Raw genomic sequence first — 20,850 nt, 5'->3', positions numbered from 1 at the left:
TGCCAGGAGCTCTCTGATGATGCTGTCCTAGCTTTGTCCCATAGTCCCTGTCCTTTGACATAATGTCCTGCTCTCCTTCTGCCTTTAATGCCATTTATCAAGAATATTCCACACTCGAGAGTTCATCTGGCCCCTGTAGCCCAGGTCCTTCCCGCTGCCCTGCCGTGCCCTCTGATGGGTGCTGGGATTGTCAGTCACCCGTTCCCGCGTCTGTTCTCGCTGCCCAGTGTCCTCGAGTTCGCCAAGTTGCAGGACTCTGGGTCAGGAGTCAGATCTACATTTCAAAACCCAGTTCTAAAATCTCTTCTCACTGTGACTGTAATCAAAAATCATCTTGTATCAAAAGATGACTTAAGTCAACATATTGGATTTTTACCTCTCTGTTCCAAGTGAAGAGGCACTGATTAAACTGTTCCATTGGAGGGGCGCCCGGGTGGCTCAGTCGGTTAAGCATCTGCCTTTGGCTCAGGTCGTGATCTCAGGGTCCTGGGATCAAGCCCTGTATCAGGCTCCGTGCTCGGTGAAGAGTCTGCTTCTCCTCCTGCCCCTCACCCTGCTCATGCTCGCTCGCTCTCTCTTTCTCACAAATAAAATTTTAAACTGTTCCGTTGGAAATTTGTGTCCAGAAACTGCTCCATCAAAATAGCATTATTCTAAGGGTGTGAGATTGCATTTCTTCCGAAGAACAAAAAACAGAAAACCAAAAACAAAACAAGAGTGAAATCCATTCCATAACTGTTGATCAGTAAAGCATTTAATTAAGAAAATATAAGGCAAATTGTAATTTTTTTGGAGAAGGAACCAGTCAGATGGGACTTTTCTGCCTGGTACTGCTTGGCTCTGCGTGGCTCTCACTAGTCTTGCCCTGACACGGGAGCCGGTAAAGCTCAGGGCAGTCCCTGCATGGCCTAGCCGGGTCCTACATCACTTCATGCCCTACGCGGTTTCAGGGTGAATCTAACTCTTCTATTTCTCACGGAAGAATTTTTCTTAATGACATCTTTATTTTCCCCTGGGAAGTGTTAATACTGATGGGGAAATAGCCAGTACGTACTGATGGCATCTTGGGGCCTGGTTTTTGTTTTTGGGTTTTTGTGGTACAACTATGTTTAAAGAGTTTTGGTACCTATTTTGGACTCTAATGAGATGAGAGAGGAAATTTTATCAACCAAAGACAAATATCAGATCTGTTTGCTTCTGAGCTACTCCATCCAGAGTCATGGACACTTGAAATTACGTTTGGTTAGTCAGTGAGTGTCCTGACTGAGTGTGAGAATGTTTTGTTCTGACTCAAATAAATATAATCTTATAATTCAGTTCATTGCAGTTTTAATGGGGATATTTTTTACCAGTAATGTTGAATATTTGTCATATCTCAGGGTCATACTTTTGAAAGTCCTCTTTTCAGGAGGTACAAAGGTTATTAAGACTTCTGAGCTAGACTTTTTATCGGCAACCTGGTTCGCCAGCGGAAGTTCAGAGGCCTCTACCCCTCTCTTCCCTTGGAACTTTTGCAATTTGCTGTCCGATCAGTGACCCAGGGAAATAGTGCTGGGGCAGTTTACAGCTGACACGTCCACGAACTCTCTGTGGATAGAAGCGGCTGCAGGGGCCGTGGGGACACCAACTTCACCTTGGAGCTGGGTTCTCGGACACGCATCCCCACCCTCCTCTTGTGAGGAGGCACCTTTGCCCTAGATTTTGTTGTGTTGGGATTGACCAAGTAAACTTGTGGCAGCTGGTGACAGCATGTGTGGGGACCTCAGTGGTATGCCCGAGAATGTGGGCGTTTCACAGGCTCCGACTGTGGGGGTCCTTTTATGACATTAGGGTCGATTGATCCTGTCAGCGGTTGGCCCATCTTTATCAGAATCCCCCAGTCTGAGTGCTGCGGGGTCTCAGCTTCCAGGCTGCACTCTTGGAGTTCGGCCTTACTCGCTACTTCCAGACTCCTTCAGTTTCCTTTGGGCCTACAGGCAGAACATTTAAGGGGCCAAGGTTCATTTCCCTAACAACATGATAACTAGGAGAGTTGAAAGTAGCCAAAAAGATATTGTTGTTTAAGAACTTGGAGATAGTACAGGTTTAATGATTGATACACCTGTGGGGTGTTTTAGAGGCTGTTCAGACTTATCACGCGAATGATGGGAATTCCAGATAATGGGATATTGGAAGCTGTTGGAACACTAGTGTGGTATAATTCTAGTGAAGAAAATACTGGAAATACTGGAAAGAAATTCCAATATCCAAATAATACCAAATAATATCCAAATAATACCAATTATTTGGTATTGAATACCAATACAAATTCCAAATATAATGCAGGGAAGGGGAACATATGTATCTACATGTATTTGATACACACGTGATTTCTGGGGCCAGCATTCTTCTGTCCGACATGAAGGGAATTGGGCCAGGTGATTTCTGAGTTACTGTCTAGGTCTGGGATTTTATGACAGTGGAAGTTACTTTTAAGTAAATATGGTATCCTTCCTGATGGTTGCAAAATCACAGATTCACTGTCTAGTCTCACTAATATCACTTACCTCTAAGCTTTATATTGTCCTTAGGAATATCTCTTGCATTTTATTTTTATTTTATTTTGTTGATGTGTAATCGACATACAATATTACATTAGTTTCGGGTGTACAACATAGTGATTCATTTATATACATTACAAGATGGTCACCATGATAAATCTAGCTACCATCCATTACCATACAAATTTATTATAGTATGTTCCCTAAACTGTATGTTGCATCCCCGGGTCTTATTTATTTGATAACTGGACGTTTATACCTTTTAATCCCCTTCCCCAGTTTCATCCATCCCTACCCCTCTCCCCTCTGGCAATCACCAGATTGTTCTCTGTGTATGAGTTTGTTTCTGTTTTGTTTCATTTTTGGATTCCACATATCTCGACACCACATGTGTCTTTCTCTCTTTGACTCATTTCACTTAGCATAGCATTGTCTGGGTCCATCCGTGCCGTTTCAGTTGGCAAGATTTCATTCTTTTTTATGGCTGCATAATATTCCATTCTCTCTCGCATGAGCTCTCTCTCTTTCTATGTATATGTATATATATATAATTAAAATATTATGTATTATGTTGAAGGGTATAATAAATAATATGTGATCGTATCACTATAATTAATATGTTATAATGGATATTGTACACATACATACACACTACATCTTGTTTTTTTTAGATTTTCATTTATTTGAGAGAGAAGGAGTGACAGAGTGAGAGAGAGAGTATGAGTAGGGACAAGAGGAAGAAGCAGGCTCCCCACTGAGCAGAGAGCCCGATGCGGGGCTCGATCCTAGGACCCTGGGATCATGACCTGAGCCAAAGGCAGACACTTAGCCAACTGAGCCACCCAGACGCCCCTCCACACCACATCTTTATCCACTCATCTATCGATGGACACTTTAGATTGCTTCCGTATCTTGGCCCTTGTAAATTACGCTGCAGTGAACATAGGGTTACAAAAATCTTTTTGGATTAGTGTTTTCATTTTCTTCAGATAAATACCAAGAAGTAGAATTGCTAGATCATAGGATACTTCTATTTTTAATGTTTTGAGGAATCACCATACTGTTTTCCAGAGTGGTTGTACCAGTTTGCATTCCTGCCAATAATGCAAGAGGGTTCCCCTCTCTCTGCATCCTCGCCAAGACCTGTTGTTTCCTGTGCTGTTGATCTTGGCCATTCCGACAGGTGTGAAGTGGTATCTCATTGTGGTTTTGATTTGTATTTCCCTGATGATGAGTGATGTTGAGGATCTTTTCATGTGTCTGTTGGCCGTCTGTAAGATTTCAGGAAATGTGTATTCAGGTCCTCTGCCCATTTTCTAATTGGTTTATTTGGCTTTTTTAAAGTATTGAGTTAGGTGACTGCTTTATGTATTTTAGATATTAACTCCTAATTGATTATGTGATTTGAAAGTATCTTCTCCCATTCAGAAAGTTGCTTTTTTATTTTGTTGATGGTTCCCTTCACTGTACAAAAGCCTTTTAGTTTGATGTAGTCCCATTTTGTTTGTTTGTACTTCTGTTGCCCTTGCTTGAGAAGACATACCCAAAAAATATTGCTCAGACCACTTGTTCAAGAGGTTACTGCCTGTGGTTTTTTTCTCTAGCAGTTTTATGGTTTCTACTCTTACATATAAGTCTTTAATCTGTTTGAGTTTATTTTTGCATGTGGTGTCAGAAAGTGGTCCAGATTAATTCTTTTGCATGTAATCGTCTAGTTTTCCCAACACCATTTATTGAAGAGACAGTCTTTCTCTCCGATGTGTATTCCTGTCTCTGTTAAAGATTGACCGTAGAGTTGTGGATTTATTTCTGAACTCTATATATTCTATTCTGTTGGTTTGTGCATCTGTTTTTTGCCAGTACCATACTGTTTTGATTACTGTAGCTTTGTAGTATAGTTCAAAACTTGGGATGGGTATGCCTTGTTCTTGTTTCTTAAGATTGCATTGGCCATTTGGGCTCTTCTGTGGCTCCATACAAATAGAATTACTTGTTCTAGTTCTGTGAAAAAGCTTTTGGTATTTGATAGGGATTCCATTAAATTTGTGGATTGCTGTAGGTAGTATGTACATTTTAACAATATTAATTGTTCCAATCCATGAACACGGTATATCTTTCCCATTTAGTAATATCATCTTTAATATTTTTCTAATATCATCTTTAATATTTTTCATCAGTGTTTGTAGTTTTCAGAGTATAGGTCTTTCACCTCCTTGGTTAAATTTATTCTTAGGCATATTCTTTTTTTTTTTTTTTTTTAAGGTTTTATTTATTTATTTGACAGAGAGAGATCACAAGTAGGCAGAGAGGGAGGCAGAGGGTTGGGGGAGCAGGCTTCCTGCCGAGCAGAGAGCCTGATGTGGGGCTCGATCCCAGGACCCTGAGATCATGATCTGAGCCAAAGGCAGAGGCTTAACCCACTGAGCCACCCAGGTGCCCCTATATTATTGTTTTGGATGCACTTGTAAATGGGATTGTTTCCTTAATTTCTCTGTCTGATAATTTATTATTAGAATTTAGAAATGCAATGGATTTATGTACTATTAGTTTATGTGTATTATTTATATCCCAAATACAAATAATTTGTATTTATTTGTACTGAGTTCATTTATTACTACTGATAGGTTTTTGGTGGAGTTTCATGTTTTGACTTCATATTGTGCCTATCTTATTTTGTATATCCTTTGATGAATTATTGTAGGTCTAGATGATTTTAGTACTTTGTTTTTTAACCTTTATATCAGCTGTGAACTCTACATTTACCTTTACCAGTGAGTTGTGTGTGTGTGTGTGTGTGTGTGTGTGTTAATTTCTAGTTATGGCCTTTTCTGTTTAAAGAAATCCTTTTAACATTTCCTGCAAAGCTGGTTTGGTAATGATGGACTCCTTTAGCTTTTGCTTGTCTGGGAAGCTCCTTAGAGATAACGCAGCCTTACTGGGTAGAGTATTCTCGATTGTAAGTTTTGGCCATTCAGGACCTTGAGTATATTGTGCTACTCCCATCTGGCCTGTAAAGTTTCTGCTGAAAACTCATCTCAGAGTCTTAGGCGGGGGCTCCCTTGTACAAAACCAATTGTTTATCCCCTGCTGCTTTTAAGATTCTCTCTTTAACTGTTGAGACTTTAATTATAATGTGTCTTGGTATGGGTTTCTTTGGTTCATCTTATTTGGAACTCTCTGTGCCTCCTGGATCTGATGTCTGTTTCCTCAGCAGGTTAGAGACATTTTCAGCCATTATTTCTTCAAATAGATTTTCTATCCCTTTCTCTCTTACTTTTCCCTCGGGGAGCCCTGTAGTGTGAATGGTAATGCACTTTATGTTGTCTCAGAGGTCCCTTAAACTATCCTCATTTTTAAATTTCTTCTTTCTTTTTGCTGTTTCGGTTGGGTGGTTTCCACTACCCCGTCTTCCAGACTGCTGCTCTGTTCTGCATCTTCTGATCTGCTGTTGATTCCCTGAAGGGTGTTTTCCATCTTAGTTACTCTATTCTTCAGCTCCCAGTCTTTTTTCTATTTTCACCTTTGTTGAGGTTCTCATTGTGTTCGTCCATTCTTCTCTTGAGTTCAGAGAGCATTTTCATGATCATTACTCTGAACTCTTTCTCTGGTAGATCACTTAACTCTTTAATTTATTCTTTTTCGAAGGATTTGCCTTATTTTATTTGGAACATATTCCTCTATCCCCTCATTTTGCCTGACTCTGTTTATTTCTATGTATCAGGTTGATCAGTTATGTCTCCCGGCCTTGAAGGAGTTTCTTTATGCAGAAGGTGTCCTGTGGGACCCACTAGAGCGAACTGCCATGGTCACCCAAGCCAGGTGCCCTAGGGATGAGCCCTGTGTGGGCTGCCTGCACCCTTCTGTTGTGGCTGGGCTGCAGCTGGTGCGCACCCACTGTGTGTAGGGCAGGTCTCTGGCACGGCTGGCAGCACGGTCCTGGCTCTGGCTGTTGTAGGCATTCTAGTGCACGGAGGGAGTTTCCCAGAGCAGGCTGCTCTGCTGGGGTGGCAGGTTTGGGTTTATGCTGAATTTTCAGTTTGTTTGTTTGTTTAATTTCTATACCCAATGTGGGGCTTGAACTCACAACCCTGTGATCAAGAGTCCTATGTGCTCTTCTGATTAAGCCAGCCGGGTGGCCCAATATGCTGAATTTTACTTTTTTTTTTTTTTTTTTTTTAAATTTTGAAAAAAAAATTTTTTTTTCATTTTCTTTTTTTTTTTTAAATTTTTAGTTTTTTATTAACATATAATGTATTATTAGCCCCAGGGGTATGGGTGTGTGAATTGCTAATTTTGAAAAAGATTTTTAAATTTTAAAAGATTTTATTTATTGAGAATGAGCACAAGTTGGGGGAGGGGCAGAGGGAGTGGGAAAAGCAGACTCTGGGCTGAGCAGGCCCCTGAGATCACAACCGAGCCAAAGGCAGACACTTAACCGACTGAACCACCCAGGAATTTATCCTGAATTTTAAATGATAGAAATATTTACCAAACATTTTTCTAGAATTCCATCAAGAAAAAAAATGTACTTACCATATCAGAGCTTACACTGTATTTATGAAAGTAGGACAACTGATTGTCCTTTGCCTTAAAGTAACATCCAGAAAACAGTGGCCTGAGTCTTTCCCCAGTCCCACCAGTTATTACTGGGCAACCTTGGCCATACTGTTCTGTGCCCATCAGTGATGGCAGCAGCACAGGTAATAACAGTGCCTGTTTCCTGACCATCACGATTAAATTATAGTTGGCCCTGGGACAATGCGGGGGTTAGGAACACTGACCCCTTCCACCCCCAATGAAAATCCACTTACACCTTTTTACTCCCCAAGAACTTAACTACCAATAACCTGTTGACAGAAGTGTTACGGATAATGGAGACGGTTGATTAGCATGTAGTTTGTTACATGTATTATGTAGTGTGTTCTTACAATAAAGTAAGCTAGAGGAGAGAAAATGTTATTAAGGAAATACCAAGGAAGAGGAAAATACATTTATAGGACTGGACTGTAAAAAAATCCGTAGATAAGTGGACCTGCACAATTCAAACCGTGTTGTTCAAGGTCAGCCGTAGATAAATACATGTAAAGTTCTCGAAAGAGTTCCTTGCACAGAGTGCTTAGCGAATGGCCACCGTTGGTATCAACCTCCCTCCCTCCCTGCCTCCTCTCTGTCTCTCTCCTGGATGCAGAGAGCCGTCCTATGCACCAAACATGGTACTTCCTTTTCTAGGACAAGAGTTTCTATGCATGCTCTGAGTGTCAGTCATCCCATCAAGGAGATCGGTTTCGCAGTGGTGGTCATAATGCTCTCATCTTACAAGTGACAGGGGACTCTGACCATGCTGGATTGATTACTTTGACCAGAGTCCAGAGTCTTTATCCTCAATCACTGAAATCTGAAATAGCTGAAATGAAACATAAGGTACTAAGAAGCTGATGACGAGGAATTCCGAGCCTGCTTCCTTAATGCAGATGTGTCCTTCGGAAACAATAACTGATTTTTACCGTTCTGTGTATCTCCCCTTTCATTACTGATAAGTTGGAGGAGCGGCAAGTGTAAGTACCTTATCGAGAAGCACAGATTATGTGCTAGAATTGTCTTCTTGATTAGGGAGTCCAGTCCTTAGCTTAATCGGTAGATTGAGATAGGTGGGGAGTGTCAAAAGACAATGAAACAAAGGATTTTAGAACTTAAAAGAAGATAGAGGTTACTTGTCCAGCCCCATTTCCAAGCAGGGAAACGGAGGCGCAGGGTGCTGGGCTGCTGTGCGAGATGACACAGGAAGGGACGGGCTGACCTTTGCACAGGTACGCGCTGCTGGGAGGAGGGGTGCTCGTGACCATCCGGCACAGAGGACTGTGCGCGTGGTCCCCTCTGCTCCCTCCTGGACGCTTAGAGCAGAGCGCTCTCAGATAAATGTGTTTAAAGGTAGATTTGGGGGAAGAGTGGGAGGAAGCAAGAATATTCTCTGACCCCTAGATGTTGGGAGACTATCCTCCTCACACTGGATGGGAGGGGGAGGAACGGAGAAGGAAGCTGTGTTTCTGCAGCCTGTGTGACGCCTCTCAGACCAGGAGGGGGAGGTCCCGGTTTCCCTGGTGGGAGCCGCACTGCAGCCAGCTCACCTGGTCCCTTGGCCCTGCCGCTCCCCCCCCCCCCCCCCCCCCGTGGAGTCATGGTGGTTTGGGAAGTTGTCACCTGTGTCTTGCTTCCGGTCTGGGCTGTTAGGGGAGCCATAGAGAGGAAATCTAATTCCACAAGGTCTGCGCCTCCTCTGCCACCCAGCAAATACCTCCTTCGCCCTTGAAGGAGGCAGAGTTCTTTGATTGAAGCACCAGGCGAGCCCCTGCAGAGTCTCTGGTGGTCGGAACAGGCGAGGCCCCTGCCTCACTAGAAACCTGCCTGAGATGCTCTCACGCATGCACATATGTGTGCACACGTGCACTTGCACACGCACAGTCATGGGGCGGCAGGCTGGGGTCGGCCCGGAGGAGGCAGAGCAGGGAGCCCAGGGTGGTTGGTGAGGGTGGCCCTGGAGAGGGGTCTCCTGGCTTGTGTTAAGGGACTCACCTACCTGACTGCCGCTGGGCAGAACCCCCGAGGCACTGCCATGCCTTTTTGTCCACCCGTCACACGGCACCTGCCAGAGCATCTTCCGTTTCACATGGTCAGCAAATAAAATATCTGTTCAATGAATGAATTTCTAGTCCTAACCTATCTTCATTTCTTTTCTACCCTGAGTCAGTAAACATTTGGTGAGTGGATACATGGTTGGCGGTCAGAAAATGCTGATTGATCATGACTGTATTTGGTTCCTGGTTGTCTATCTTCAGGGTTTACAGTTGGTGACTAGTAAAGTTTTTTGAGGAGGCATATCTTTTGCAGTGTTTCAGCAAATTTCAATTTAATTTAAACTGAATACAGGTTACAGATTTCAGTGACTTCTAATAAAAAAACCAATTCTTCCATCTTAGAGTAATTTTGTAAGTTTATTGAATGTTGATATTTTTTCCACTAATCTTATTTTCTTAATTTAAACATTTTTATTTCAAGGTAATACACATTTTTCTAGAAAAATTAAATATATGTATATAAGTGAAAAGCAAATAATTTTAATTTTATGTGTATTGACATATTTATTTGATCAGATTGAGTGAATTCAAAGAACTTTATGGTGGAAAATCCCCTGAAGAATTGAATGTAATCTGCCTTTGAAAAAATAACAGTCTTAAAAATCGATTTTTTTTCCCCTCAAGAGCCAAATACACGAGCCCTGCTCTGATTCGGACGTGTGGTCATCCGAGCCAGCTTTTACACCCCGTGGCTCTTCTGCAGTTTGTCCTTCCGTTCAGCTGTGTTGTGTCTGCTGAGAGAACGCAGGGCGGGTGAGCTTGAAAGTGCTGCCCGGGCGGCCTTCCTGGGCCAGACGCGTCCGTGTTCCGTGGAAAGCTCCGTGGAAATCTCGCTTCGGCACCACCGCCCAGCCCGCTCTGCGTTTTCCCCTTCCTCGCCTGCTGTCCTCCCCTGCCCTGACCACGTTCCCCTTTTTTTCTTTTTTGTTTCCCTCCTGCCCTGTCTCCTTCATTCCTCCTCCTGCGGGGGAAGCCCTTCTTGTCTTCGGATCACCCTCTGGCCTCCTTCCCTCTGTGACGTTGTGGAATCGCGTCGGAGAGCAGGGGTCCGCCCCCGCGCCGGGACTGGGGGGTAGAGCTGCCTTCGCCTCGCTCTTCTCCTAGTCTGCGCGGACCTAACATTTCTGTGAGCCCGAGCCACGCTGGGCTTAGGGAGGATGCCATGGGGCTGCTCTGTGGAGGAGTCTCTCGGGGCATGGAGAGCACCAAAGAGCTCTTGCTTCTGTGAGGAGGGGTCACGGCCCTCAGACGTGTCATTGTGTCCACCCACAGTTCAGATCTGAGGTGCGGGGACGGATTTTATCCTTGTAGAAATGAGAGAAATGGACCCATCACCAGAATTAGGTGTGACTGCCCACAGCTAGCTAACTGTGGTGTCCCTTTCGATATAGACTTAAGAAGTGAAGCTGAATATAATCTTCATCATATTTTAGTTGGAAAATTTTAATTGCATGCTATTACCTTTTTTTTTTTTTTTTTTTTTTAAATCAGCCTAAACCAGGTACAACTTCTGCATTACATGTTTTGCCTTCTCTGGTACTGTGGAGCCATTACTGAGTCACTGAACTACCACATATATTTTTGAAATTAACAATTACATATTCTAGTAGGCTATAAATTGTTTAAAATACAGTATTTAGGAGTCATTTTTATGAACTGAGCCACTCTCCTTTTAGTATATTTAAATGCCTCTGTGATTATTGAATGTGTTCAACTTGATTTCCTCATAAAAGTCTGCATAGGGGGGAGGTGAGTGTTCTTTAGAAAAGTAAAGATCTGATTTTGAAAAGTGTTTGGTGTTTGTGTCTCAGAGGCCGTTTGTGTGTTTTAATCCTTTTTTTTTTTTTTTTTTCCCCTTAGAGGGTTTTGAATCTTTCCTCAGGTTGAATACATTCCTTCGGAGAATTATTTTAGGAAATGCCGCTCTCTCTGTATGTGGGAGCATTTAACTTTGGTTTGGTTTATTTTAAAAATGCTTTCTGTTAGATGTTAAAAAGAAAACAAACTTTAAGTCAAACGCATTTTGTTCGTGTGCAGAGCTGTTGCAAAGCTGTTTCCCATACTAGATGTTTCTGAATCAGGAATTCACATAATAACGAAGTCTGCTTATTTTGGTTCTCCACAAAGGTTTGTTGTATGAGCTTAAAATAAGGCTGCAGCTGATCTGTGTAACACATATTAACTGTTGATTTAGTTTAAGCACGCGTCTGTGTCTCTCATTTCGGATCAGCCCAGCAATCGGCATGCCAGGCGGCAACCATCTTCTTTTCTACTTTATTAAATCTCTGTCAATTATAAATATCAAGGTTTTACATTAATGTCAAGATAGTGCATCAAAAATTCATGGAATATGTGACTTTTTCCAAGGGTATTTAATACTTAATGCATTTGTGTCATTTTTCTTTCCAGAGATATTGACAGGTTTTATTAAGTGTTTGTTAGGGAGATTTCATTTTTATCAAGGGACTATAAAGAGAAGCTGCATGCTAAATCAATTTTTTAAAGCCAGAATATTGTTCATTTTTTCATCTTCAAACTCTTGTAATCCATAGGTTTTATTTAAATTTCCTCTCGGTTTATTTTTGTTTTATGTGACTGATAGTTCAAGACAGAACTTTAATAAGGATCAAATATGCTGACTGTAGTGGTTTTTAATTTCCTTAAGCATAGCTACCAGACCCATGCAATATGGTAAATTCTTCAAAATGTCATACTTACATATTTAGCAATATTACTTCTTTTTATTGAAGCCAAACAAGCGATTTTAGATATTAATCTTTCCCAAACACAGTGATTATTTTGTACTAGATACAGTATTACTGTGTCTCATCTGGAATACCTCCTTTTGGCAGAAAAGGGAGCGGAAGAGGACTTCACTGGGTTGCCTGTTGGCGTAAGGAAACTGGAGTCTTCTTTCAAGAGTAAAAGCTCTTTCGGGCTTCAAGACTGATTATGAGCTTCGCCACCTCTTTATTTCTCCAGCTTCAAATATTTATAATGCTCAAGAAAGCAAAAATATCAGTCATTTGAAAATCTGCAGAAAATTCTGTGGCTAGTTTCTAACCCTGTCTTTATGGGGGTGGGAGGAGGGGGGGAGCGAACGCTTTGGCAGATCCCAGACCTGCCCTGACACTGCGTGGCGGCGCTCCTGCCATCCCACGTAGATCCGGGTCTCGGAAACGAGTCACAGCTGAGACTAATTGGGCACAATGTGTAAGCTTTCTGCTTTAATAAACTTTTTTATTTCTAAAGTACAAGTTAGAAATGTGTTCTCTTGGAGAAGATATGTCATGAAAAACAAAGTCTTGATCAGATTTTGCTTTATAAAGCGAGGAACGTTTGTTATCTTGCCTGTAAAGGATGACCTTAAAGACTTACTATCTAAGGACATTTTAGGAGCTTTCAAATAACTTTGGGTTAGTATTAACATTTTTGCAAGATGTGGTTTTAAACCTTAACTTGATCTTCAACAGGAAAAAGACTTGGTGTTTAAAAAAAAAAAAATCATTCTGTCCAGAGCTTCAAGAGTGTTTGAAGGAGGTGTTTTTCTTATTCTTGTTCATTTTTTCAGGATATGTGAAAATAGTTCTTTTCAGAGTTCAATGTTTTTCACACGCAAATCATTTTCAGTATTTCAGTGGTTCAGGATTCTTGTAAAAGTATTATACAATACTTTTAAGAGATAGGGTAGGTTTTTTGTTTTGTTTTGATTTTTTTTTTTAAACAAAACAAATTTTGCTTGAGTAAAGCTGTAACAGTAGCTCTTCTAGATAAACCCTAGTTTGGGTATCCGTAAGTTGTTATGTAGGCCTTACCCAGGGAAGGAATTCAGGAATCCAGGAACTCTGCGGCTCTGCCTATTCTAATCTGAGGCCAGTAGGTGGCGATCGTGCCACAGTGGTGAGAGCCTGTTGACATGGACGGCGTTTGCCTTTCTCCGTAGTGTCAGATTAAATTGGGCTTCAGCATAACTGTTAAGTGCCTGTGTTCTGTGGCAGAATAGCTTTTTATATCAGAATTACGTGCAAGAGGCACACCTTAATTTTTAAGCATGTAAGAACAACTATTTCTAACAGATTCGGCAAATATTGTGTGGACAGCCAAAATACTTGTCACAATTAATCTGAAGAAAGCATTTGTTTATTTTCCCCCGTGAGTTGTCTTTATGACTTCATCAGGACAATGAGTATGAACTTCTGTTTTTGGTAAGAAAGGCATTTAAATAGGAGGAAGGGAAACATTTTGGAGAGTTTGTTTTCTGTCTTTTTGGCCTTTTTGAGGAGGTCGCCTTATTTGAGTAAGGTTGCAAATCGAAAGAGGTTTCAGAGTCCTGAGCGGTGGGAGACCCTTGCTCTGGTCGTTTTGACATTCAGCATTCTAGTTCTGAAAATTGTCATCCTTCCTCTCATTCAGTAAGTCAGACTTTTTTGGGGAGGGTGGATCAAATTCTTAGTACCTATGGGATTTAGTGTTGGAATTTACCAACTCTCAAATACCATAGTGCATTCCACAGTTTAAGTGAATTAAAGCATGTTAAAATAGCAGAAACAATAATGCTTCCCACCTCCTAGAGTTTGAAGAGCGATGGTGTGTGCGCGCCATCCTGCCCCCGTCCGCGGTGGCACAGCTGTGAGGTGTCACCGTGTTGTAAGTGAGGGGGTTTCGGCAGCCGAGGCCCTTTTTGTGGTGCTTCTTACCTGCACAGTGGTTCTGGGTTTGTGGAGGGGCAGTTCTTACCTCCTGAATTTGTACTTTTATAAGGAAAAACCTGAATACTGTTACGGTTAAATTTTATAAAGGTAAATGGACAGCATCTTTAGGGCTCTTAGAACATGGCCTTTGCATTTTCATTCATTACAGAGAAAAGGGAAAGAAGCTTCAGGCTCTGGGATTCTTGCATCTTCGCTGGGGTTGACCAGAGCATCAGGTTTTGGTTTTTATTTTTTGTTTCTCTCTCTCTCTCTTTTTTTTTTTTTAAAAACAGAGGTAGAAAATCCCGATCTATCACCAGCAGCTAGAAATTTACTCTGGGCAATAAGTCATTTTATATATTGACTTGAAACCTACCTTTTTTAATTTCATCTATGTTCCTGCAGCATTTCCAAATTACACACATATAATTCTATATTTTGACTTTCCTTCCGAAGGGTTAAAACTGGGTGAAGAATTAGAGGGGAGCGCAGGCACCTGGGAGCTAACACCCAATTGGCAGCCTTTTGTAATATATAATTTGCCTAAAATTGCGCACTGAGCACAAGCTTTTGTTTTCTAATTGATTTACGGTTTGAGCCACTTTTACCTCATCCCCTACTGTCCTGCGCGCGGTGCCAGCGAGTACATTACAGGGAGCGATGATAAATGGCCGTGCACTTGTGATGCTAATGTGTCAGGAGTCCAGACTGTGTGCACACTGACTCCGAGCATGAACCAGCGGTGCAGAGACCGGACCGCGGGGTCTTGTCGTGGTGCAGAGATGGCTGTGTGCTCCCTTGGTCACTTGCTGCCGTCTGTCTGTCAGACCGGAACTGGAGCCAGAGATTAAAATTATGCTGTTACAACTTTTTTCTTTTAAAGATTTTATTTATTTATTTGATAGAGAGAGATCAGGACCAGGGGGAGCAGCAGACAGAGCAGGGAAGCAGGCTCCCTGTCAAGCAGAGAGCCTGATGCAGGCTCGATCCCAGGACCCTGAGGTCCTGACCCGAGCCGAAGGCAGAGGCTTAACCCACTGAGCCCCCCCAGGCCCCGAACAACTTCTAATTTCTTAACTGAAACAAAGTTTTTGTCCGCTCTAAAGGCCCAAGGTGGGAGGGTTGTTGTGATGAGAGAAAAGGAACAGATAAAACATTCTCGTAAGTGTGAGGTTTGGGACATTTTTACCAAATGTTGTTTTGTCCAGAGGGAAAGAAAGGTAGCCAATCTCTGTTTTATCTTTGTCTTGTTTGTAAAATTTATGATTTCACACAGCGCGTTTCTTGATTCTCCGGACTTGAGCCACACTTACGTCTATGATTCATCTGCACATAAGTTGATTTCCGTCCAAATGATTTAAGTTGGAGATAAATGAGAGAAGCCTCAATTTATTAGAGTGCCTTTAATTGTTCCTTTTATCGATATAAGACGAGATTTGCAATGTATTCCTGAGGGATGTGCGGCTTGTTATGGGGAGAAGATTCGAGGAAGGCCAGGACAGCCCCAACTTTGGAGGCTCCCGGTTTCCGTTTGGATCAGATTCTCAGAATGTGGGTTGCCCACCGCTTGTAAAGTCAGTCCACCTTAAATCCTCTTTCTGTGGTGTCTGTGGGTTCTGGTATCGAAATATGAGGAAGCAGATTTATGGCGGCTGCTGGGCACAACAAATTAAGTTGACAGTGATGTATGAGAGCCGGAGAGCATGGTGATCCCTCAGTAGTGCGGCTGGACGCCTCCTGCTTCATTTGGCTCTTGTTAGGATCTGTTAGGCAGCTAAATAATGAAATTCTGCTGACTGATTTCTGTTTTCCCCTTTTCTCTTTGCACGTCTGCTTTCTGAAACTTCTAATTCCCAGACCCATCCTCATGCCAACAAACTGCCCTTGAAAGATGCTTTCACTTATGAGGACTACAGGTTGGTGTGGGGAGGATGTGTGTGTGTGTGTGTGTTTATGTGTGTGTGTGTGTGTGTGTGTTGGGGTGTGGCAAGGGATCGATGCGGGGTGTGGTTGTTTGCATCTTTGGTGTGTGTTGTGTATTGTGTGTGTTGGGGGATGGTTTCTGAGTGATCTGGGGATCTTGGAAGTGGGAATTACTTAAATACTTAAGTACTTACTTGAGTATTAAGTAAGAGGTGACCTGCTGTGACCAGTTAAAGCCCTGGGACAGGGTAGTCTTGCCGAAGTTCTAATGGCAGCTGGGGTAAGGATCGGCATTTTTCTAACACACAAATAGCCCTCCCCCGTAGTGGTGGGGTTAGCTGAGGTGGGCAAGTGATAGTGGAGATGAACTTTCATGTAGGGTGGTCATGAGGACTTTCCCCCTTTATAGACTATTTCAGTGTAAAGTGAATTTTATGAAAATTTAAATTCAGTTAATTAACATATAGTATATTATTAGTTTCAGGGTAGAATTGAGTGATTCTTCAGTTGTGTATACCATCCAATGGCTACTCCACCACGTGCCTCCTTACGGCCCGTCACCCGGCTACCCCGTGCCCCACGCCCCTCCCCTCCGGCAGCCGTGTGTGTTTCCTAGAGTTAAATGTCTCTTACGGTCTGTCTCCCTCTCTGATTTTATCTTATTTTATTTTTCCCTCCCTTCCCCTATGATCCTCTGTTTTGTTTCTTTAATTCCACATATGACTGAAATGATACAAAAGACTTAATTGTGCAGCATAATAAAAAATAGCACGCCTCATCTGATAGACTCTTAGGGGGTCTCTGGTCAAAAAGGAGTTACGTTGTTTGCCTTTCACTGAGGCTTGTGCAGGTGCAGAGTCAGCATTTGGGTAGGAGAAGGTGGTGTGGGCTCGGGGGCAGGGTTCCCGGCCCTGGTGAAGACCAGAGGCCTGGAGATCTCTGTCCCCGGCCCTCCTTCCAGACCCTCTGTCTCCCTGGAACATCCCCCCCTTAATCCTCACCCCTGAGTTTTCTCTGTCTCCGTTTCCCTTCTGGGTCCCCATCCCTCCCCTCAGCCCTAGATTAAATTTTAAATGATGGCGAAGGCGGGCAGCCATCCCCTGGGGCGCCTCGGAGAAGGTTGTGAGCGTGGGTGAGGCATCAGGCAAACCGTAGTTTCTGGCTGAGGTCTCACTGCACTGGGCTCTGCCATGTGCTTGCCGCAGTTCACCTGTCTTCTGGTCCTTACAGGTGGGCAGTCTCTTCTGTTATGACTCGACAAAACCAAATTCCCACGGAGGACGGTTCCCGGGTGACCCTGGCGCTGATTCCGTTATGGGACATGTGCAATCACACCAACGGCCTGGTAATGACCCCCTCTGCGTTGTGTTTAATCCGGGGAGCTGGGGTGAATAAGCTTTAGAGGGGACATTCCACCAGATCAGGCCCCTGTACTGCCGCTCTCCATAGGGAACAAGCAGAACCAAGCCGAGACACCCCTCCAGCCTCCCACAAAGAGAAGCTGGTGTTTTTCTCTTTCTGCATTTGCTTAATCCTAAAAACCAGGAACTTGAATCTTACTCCACTTTCAAAAACCACAGTGAACTGCATTTATTTGCTAAGCCATAATTCCAGCCTAAACATTCATTTTCTTATGTTATTGAACCACAGGCTAAACCAAAGTTTTTTTTCTTACTCTCCTTAAAATACTGATGATTGAAGAAAAAAAAAAACACAACTTTCTTCTTTCTTGTTTTTCCTTTTCTGTTCCTTGTTTTCTTTCTTTGCTGACTACATTCCCGGCTGTGTGCCTTCTCTGATTGCTTCCTGTTCCCTCTCCCTCCGCCTGACACGCCGCCACATCCTCGGCCCCGCTTAGTAACCTGCTTTTGTTCAGGAGCCGCTGCTGGTTTCCCTGGTGCTGGGGCAGGAGGAGGCGCGCCGGGGCGGCTGGCTCCTGGCCTCGCCTGCAGCGCTGGCATCTCAGGCGTGGGAAGCATGGGTAGGAGACACTAAGAAAATAAGGGAATTGGGGGATGATTGTTAATTACGATGCGGGAGGGGAGGAAGCCGTGGAAGCTGGCTCCCTGTTCCTCCGCGGTCTTTGGATCCCTGGCAGCGGCAGAGGTTGACGCGCGCTCTGTGCTGAGGTGGTTGTCTGAGATTTCTTGATATCTGCGCCCAGAAATGTGATCAACTTCAGAATATTGTGCATTTTTAAGCATTATGCGGGAACACCAGCTGGGTCACCTTCTCGTTCACTCTGTTCTCAACATCAGCTCCCTTCGGTACTATTAGCGGTCCTATGAACAGGCTTAAAAAATGCTGTGAGTATTTCACGTCTAAACCCACAGAACGGCCAGAACACATGTTAACCTGTGCCAGACACTTGAAGCTAGAATATGCTGGTGCTAATTTGGAAAGGTGTAGCGGCAGGCGCACTCGTGCAGAGAGTGAAGAGACACCCCCCATACTTGTATTCCTGCCTTAGTTCAGCCGCGCTTCACTCAGTCAGCCACAGGAAGGAGCAGCATGTTTTATTTACTTCCATTCTTTTTTTTTTTTCCCTTCAGGGCTACCTTATACTGGTTATAAGATCAAACTTTTAAAATTTTTCAAAAAGCTTTTAATGGTTGACTGTAGTATTTTGCTTCACTGGGTCCCAAACTTGATTGATCATTCGAGTTTATTTTTTTATTTCTAAAATTTAAAAAGCTCCGTACTCTATTGTAAACAAACAAAAGGAGTTTAACGGATGCTCCTGTGGGAATGGAATGCGGAGGCTCCCTTCCCCGCCAGAACCTGCTAGCACCCGGCCTCCCTGTGGCCCGGGTCCCTCCACTCAGCACCCTGCAGGTACACAGTCTGTGGTTTTGTGCAAGCCTTTCTCTCTGTGTGCATTTTTGCCCTCACACCCTCACACCCGTGCTGGTGTTGCTTTTGTGTAAATGGGATTAAACTATTCACTCTTTGCCTCTAAGAGTAAAAAACAAAAAGTTAGTTCATCTCAAAATAAAAATAATGCACCGGGGACAAGCACGAATGCTGTCTTTCTCTAGTGCTGTTCGTGAAGTCTTTCGCAGAGCTGGCGAAAGCCTTGCTGGCCTTCAGCAGGTCTCTGCAGGATGGTAGTGCCTTTCCTTACAGTGGTTGTTTTCCCTGAATGCTGAACTCCGTACACCTCGCCTGAACCATTTTCCGTGCTCATCCCGAGACTTCAAGGGAGATTGTGTCTGATAGAATTTGAGAATCTATTTTAACACTATGAAGTATAGTATATCACATTTGATAACATTTCATCTCTTTTTAAAAATAAGGTCCTTGAAATAAAGGCCTGGCTTTTCAGACAGTCGACTGTCTGTCGTGTGTGTGTCTGTCCTGACATTCGTTGTCTGTCTGTTCTGTCACCGAGGGAGTAGGTAGAAATTTGTAACCCAGCAACGCTGTGCTTCTGACAAAAACCTGGTGCTGGGAGTGGAGATGGGAGAGCCGAGCATGTGGCAGTAATTCCAAACCAGGAGCGGCAGAGAATCGGGGAAGAACAAAAAAGGCAGGGTTCGCACCTGGGCCAGAGGTGGCGGCACATGTGAACCCATTTCCTAGCCATTTGGAGAAACAGATTGACTCAGACGAGTTCATGGACATCATATTAAATTGTAAGATGTGATGTATTTTTCAGTTCTGCGCGGCTGGTTTAGAATTAAGCTGCAGGTTTCCTTTCTTGAGCTCGTTCCATTTGTGCAGAGAGCGACACACCAAGTGGTTTATAGGCCGCTGTGTCCATTCCAGTAGTTAAAGTGTGTTGGAGGAACCAGCCCTTGCACTGACTGTGTAACTCTCCCGGTCGGGATAGAAGGGCGTTGGGAAATTCAAGCAGAATTGAGAGAGTCTCTTTTTCAAGGTCTTTCTGGTTGAGTATTAAAACATCCAAAACATTTAGGTTTATATAAGACTTCCAATCACAAAGACGTGCAGTCTCAGGTTTTTGTAAGTAGCAGACAAGGCTCCCTGCTCAGCCTGGCCCCGCTATACTCCCAACACACACAGCTCTGAGACCCTGGGCTTCCTCAGATGCCAGCACACGCCCACCTCAGGGCCTTTGCACGGGTTGTTTCTGCTGTCTGAAACACTTACTCCTCTGATATCCGCAAGACCACTCACAGAATTCCTCCAGGCAGGCTGCCCTGGGTGCCCTGTATAACATCGCCATGCCTCCCCTTCAGTGAGCCTACCTTCCCGACCTGTTGTCTGTCTCCTGTGTTTCTCCCTATTTTTTTTTTTTTTGTTTGTTTCTTGTTGGCCCTTCCCTGTCCCTCCTGCTTCCCTGACTGCGCTCCTGCTGTCTGCTGCTCCTGCCAGGCCCCGTGTAAACACACTGCAGCTGCAGACTTTCAGGGCTGGGAGTTCATGGGCGGTTCCTATTCCATCCTTATTATCAGAATCCTGTTTTGAGTGATTTTGACATTGGGCAGGATCTTCACAGAGCTGATTTTATCGAGTGTCTTAACTGTGCTGTGAGTGAAGACGTGCCGGATACCTGGCTGCGTTCATTTGTCGTGGCTTTTGTGTCTCTGTTGGTTTGCAGAGCAGCAGCGTGAGGGATTTCTACGGATGCGGTTCATGGACCCTTAGTTCTGGGGATACTGGCTTTAAGGATGATCGTCACATGGCCCTCCCTCCTAAAAATGCCATGCCCTGGACTCAGAAGTAGTTTTTTGGATCCAAGCTGTTGATACCTTTATTAGCAAGTAGCAGTTGTAATGGTCTGAAATGTTGATTCTCAGGACAGAATGAGGAGGTCAGAGTAATTCATGAACAACGGTTTCAGACAATCTGAGAGATTGGGGGGCTGCTCTGAAGGGCAGATGTCTTAAGAAAGAGCTTTTGACGTAAATCGGGGATCCTGTTCCTGACCTGGTGGTTCACGCATCAAGTAAATATTATCAAAGTGTTTCAGGTGTCGGGTACAGAGTACTCAGCCCTGGGGACAGAAGTGGCAAGGGAGCTCCAGGTCTGGCTGGTGGGGCAGGTGTTGGGTGAGAGCGGTGACAGCACAGGGGCTCTGGGAGTGCAGAGTGGTTGGGT

At 43.6% G+C, this 20,850-nt stretch overlaps 1 protein-coding gene across 6 annotated transcripts in view; it reads left to right on the top strand.

The window, feature by feature from the left end:
* The window catches only part of SETD3 (SET domain containing 3, actin N3(tau)-histidine methyltransferase), a 79,725-nt gene that overhangs the window by 47,039 nt on the left and 11,836 nt on the right, over nt 1–20,850 (top strand). For all 6 annotated transcript variants that reach the window (XR_009399214.1, XM_059373945.1, XM_059373944.1 and 3 more), the window contains 2 exons: nt 15,721–15,779; nt 17,017–17,131. Coding sequence is in view for 5 of the 6 variants with exons in the window: in XM_059373945.1 (XP_059229928.1) it covers nt 15,721–15,779; nt 17,017–17,131 (174 nt within the window). In the remaining variant the exon portion in view is untranslated. The remainder of the gene's footprint in view (nt 1–15,720; nt 15,780–17,016; nt 17,132–20,850) is intronic.

The sequence above is a fragment of the Mustela nigripes genome, chromosome 13 (assembly GCF_022355385.1).
Source record: "Mustela nigripes isolate SB6536 chromosome 13, MUSNIG.SB6536, whole genome shotgun sequence".
Classification (NCBI taxonomy): Eukaryota; Metazoa; Chordata; class Mammalia; order Carnivora; family Mustelidae; genus Mustela; species Mustela nigripes.
Note: the sequence above shows the minus strand (reverse complement) of the source record. Positions and strands in the feature narration are given on the sequence as shown.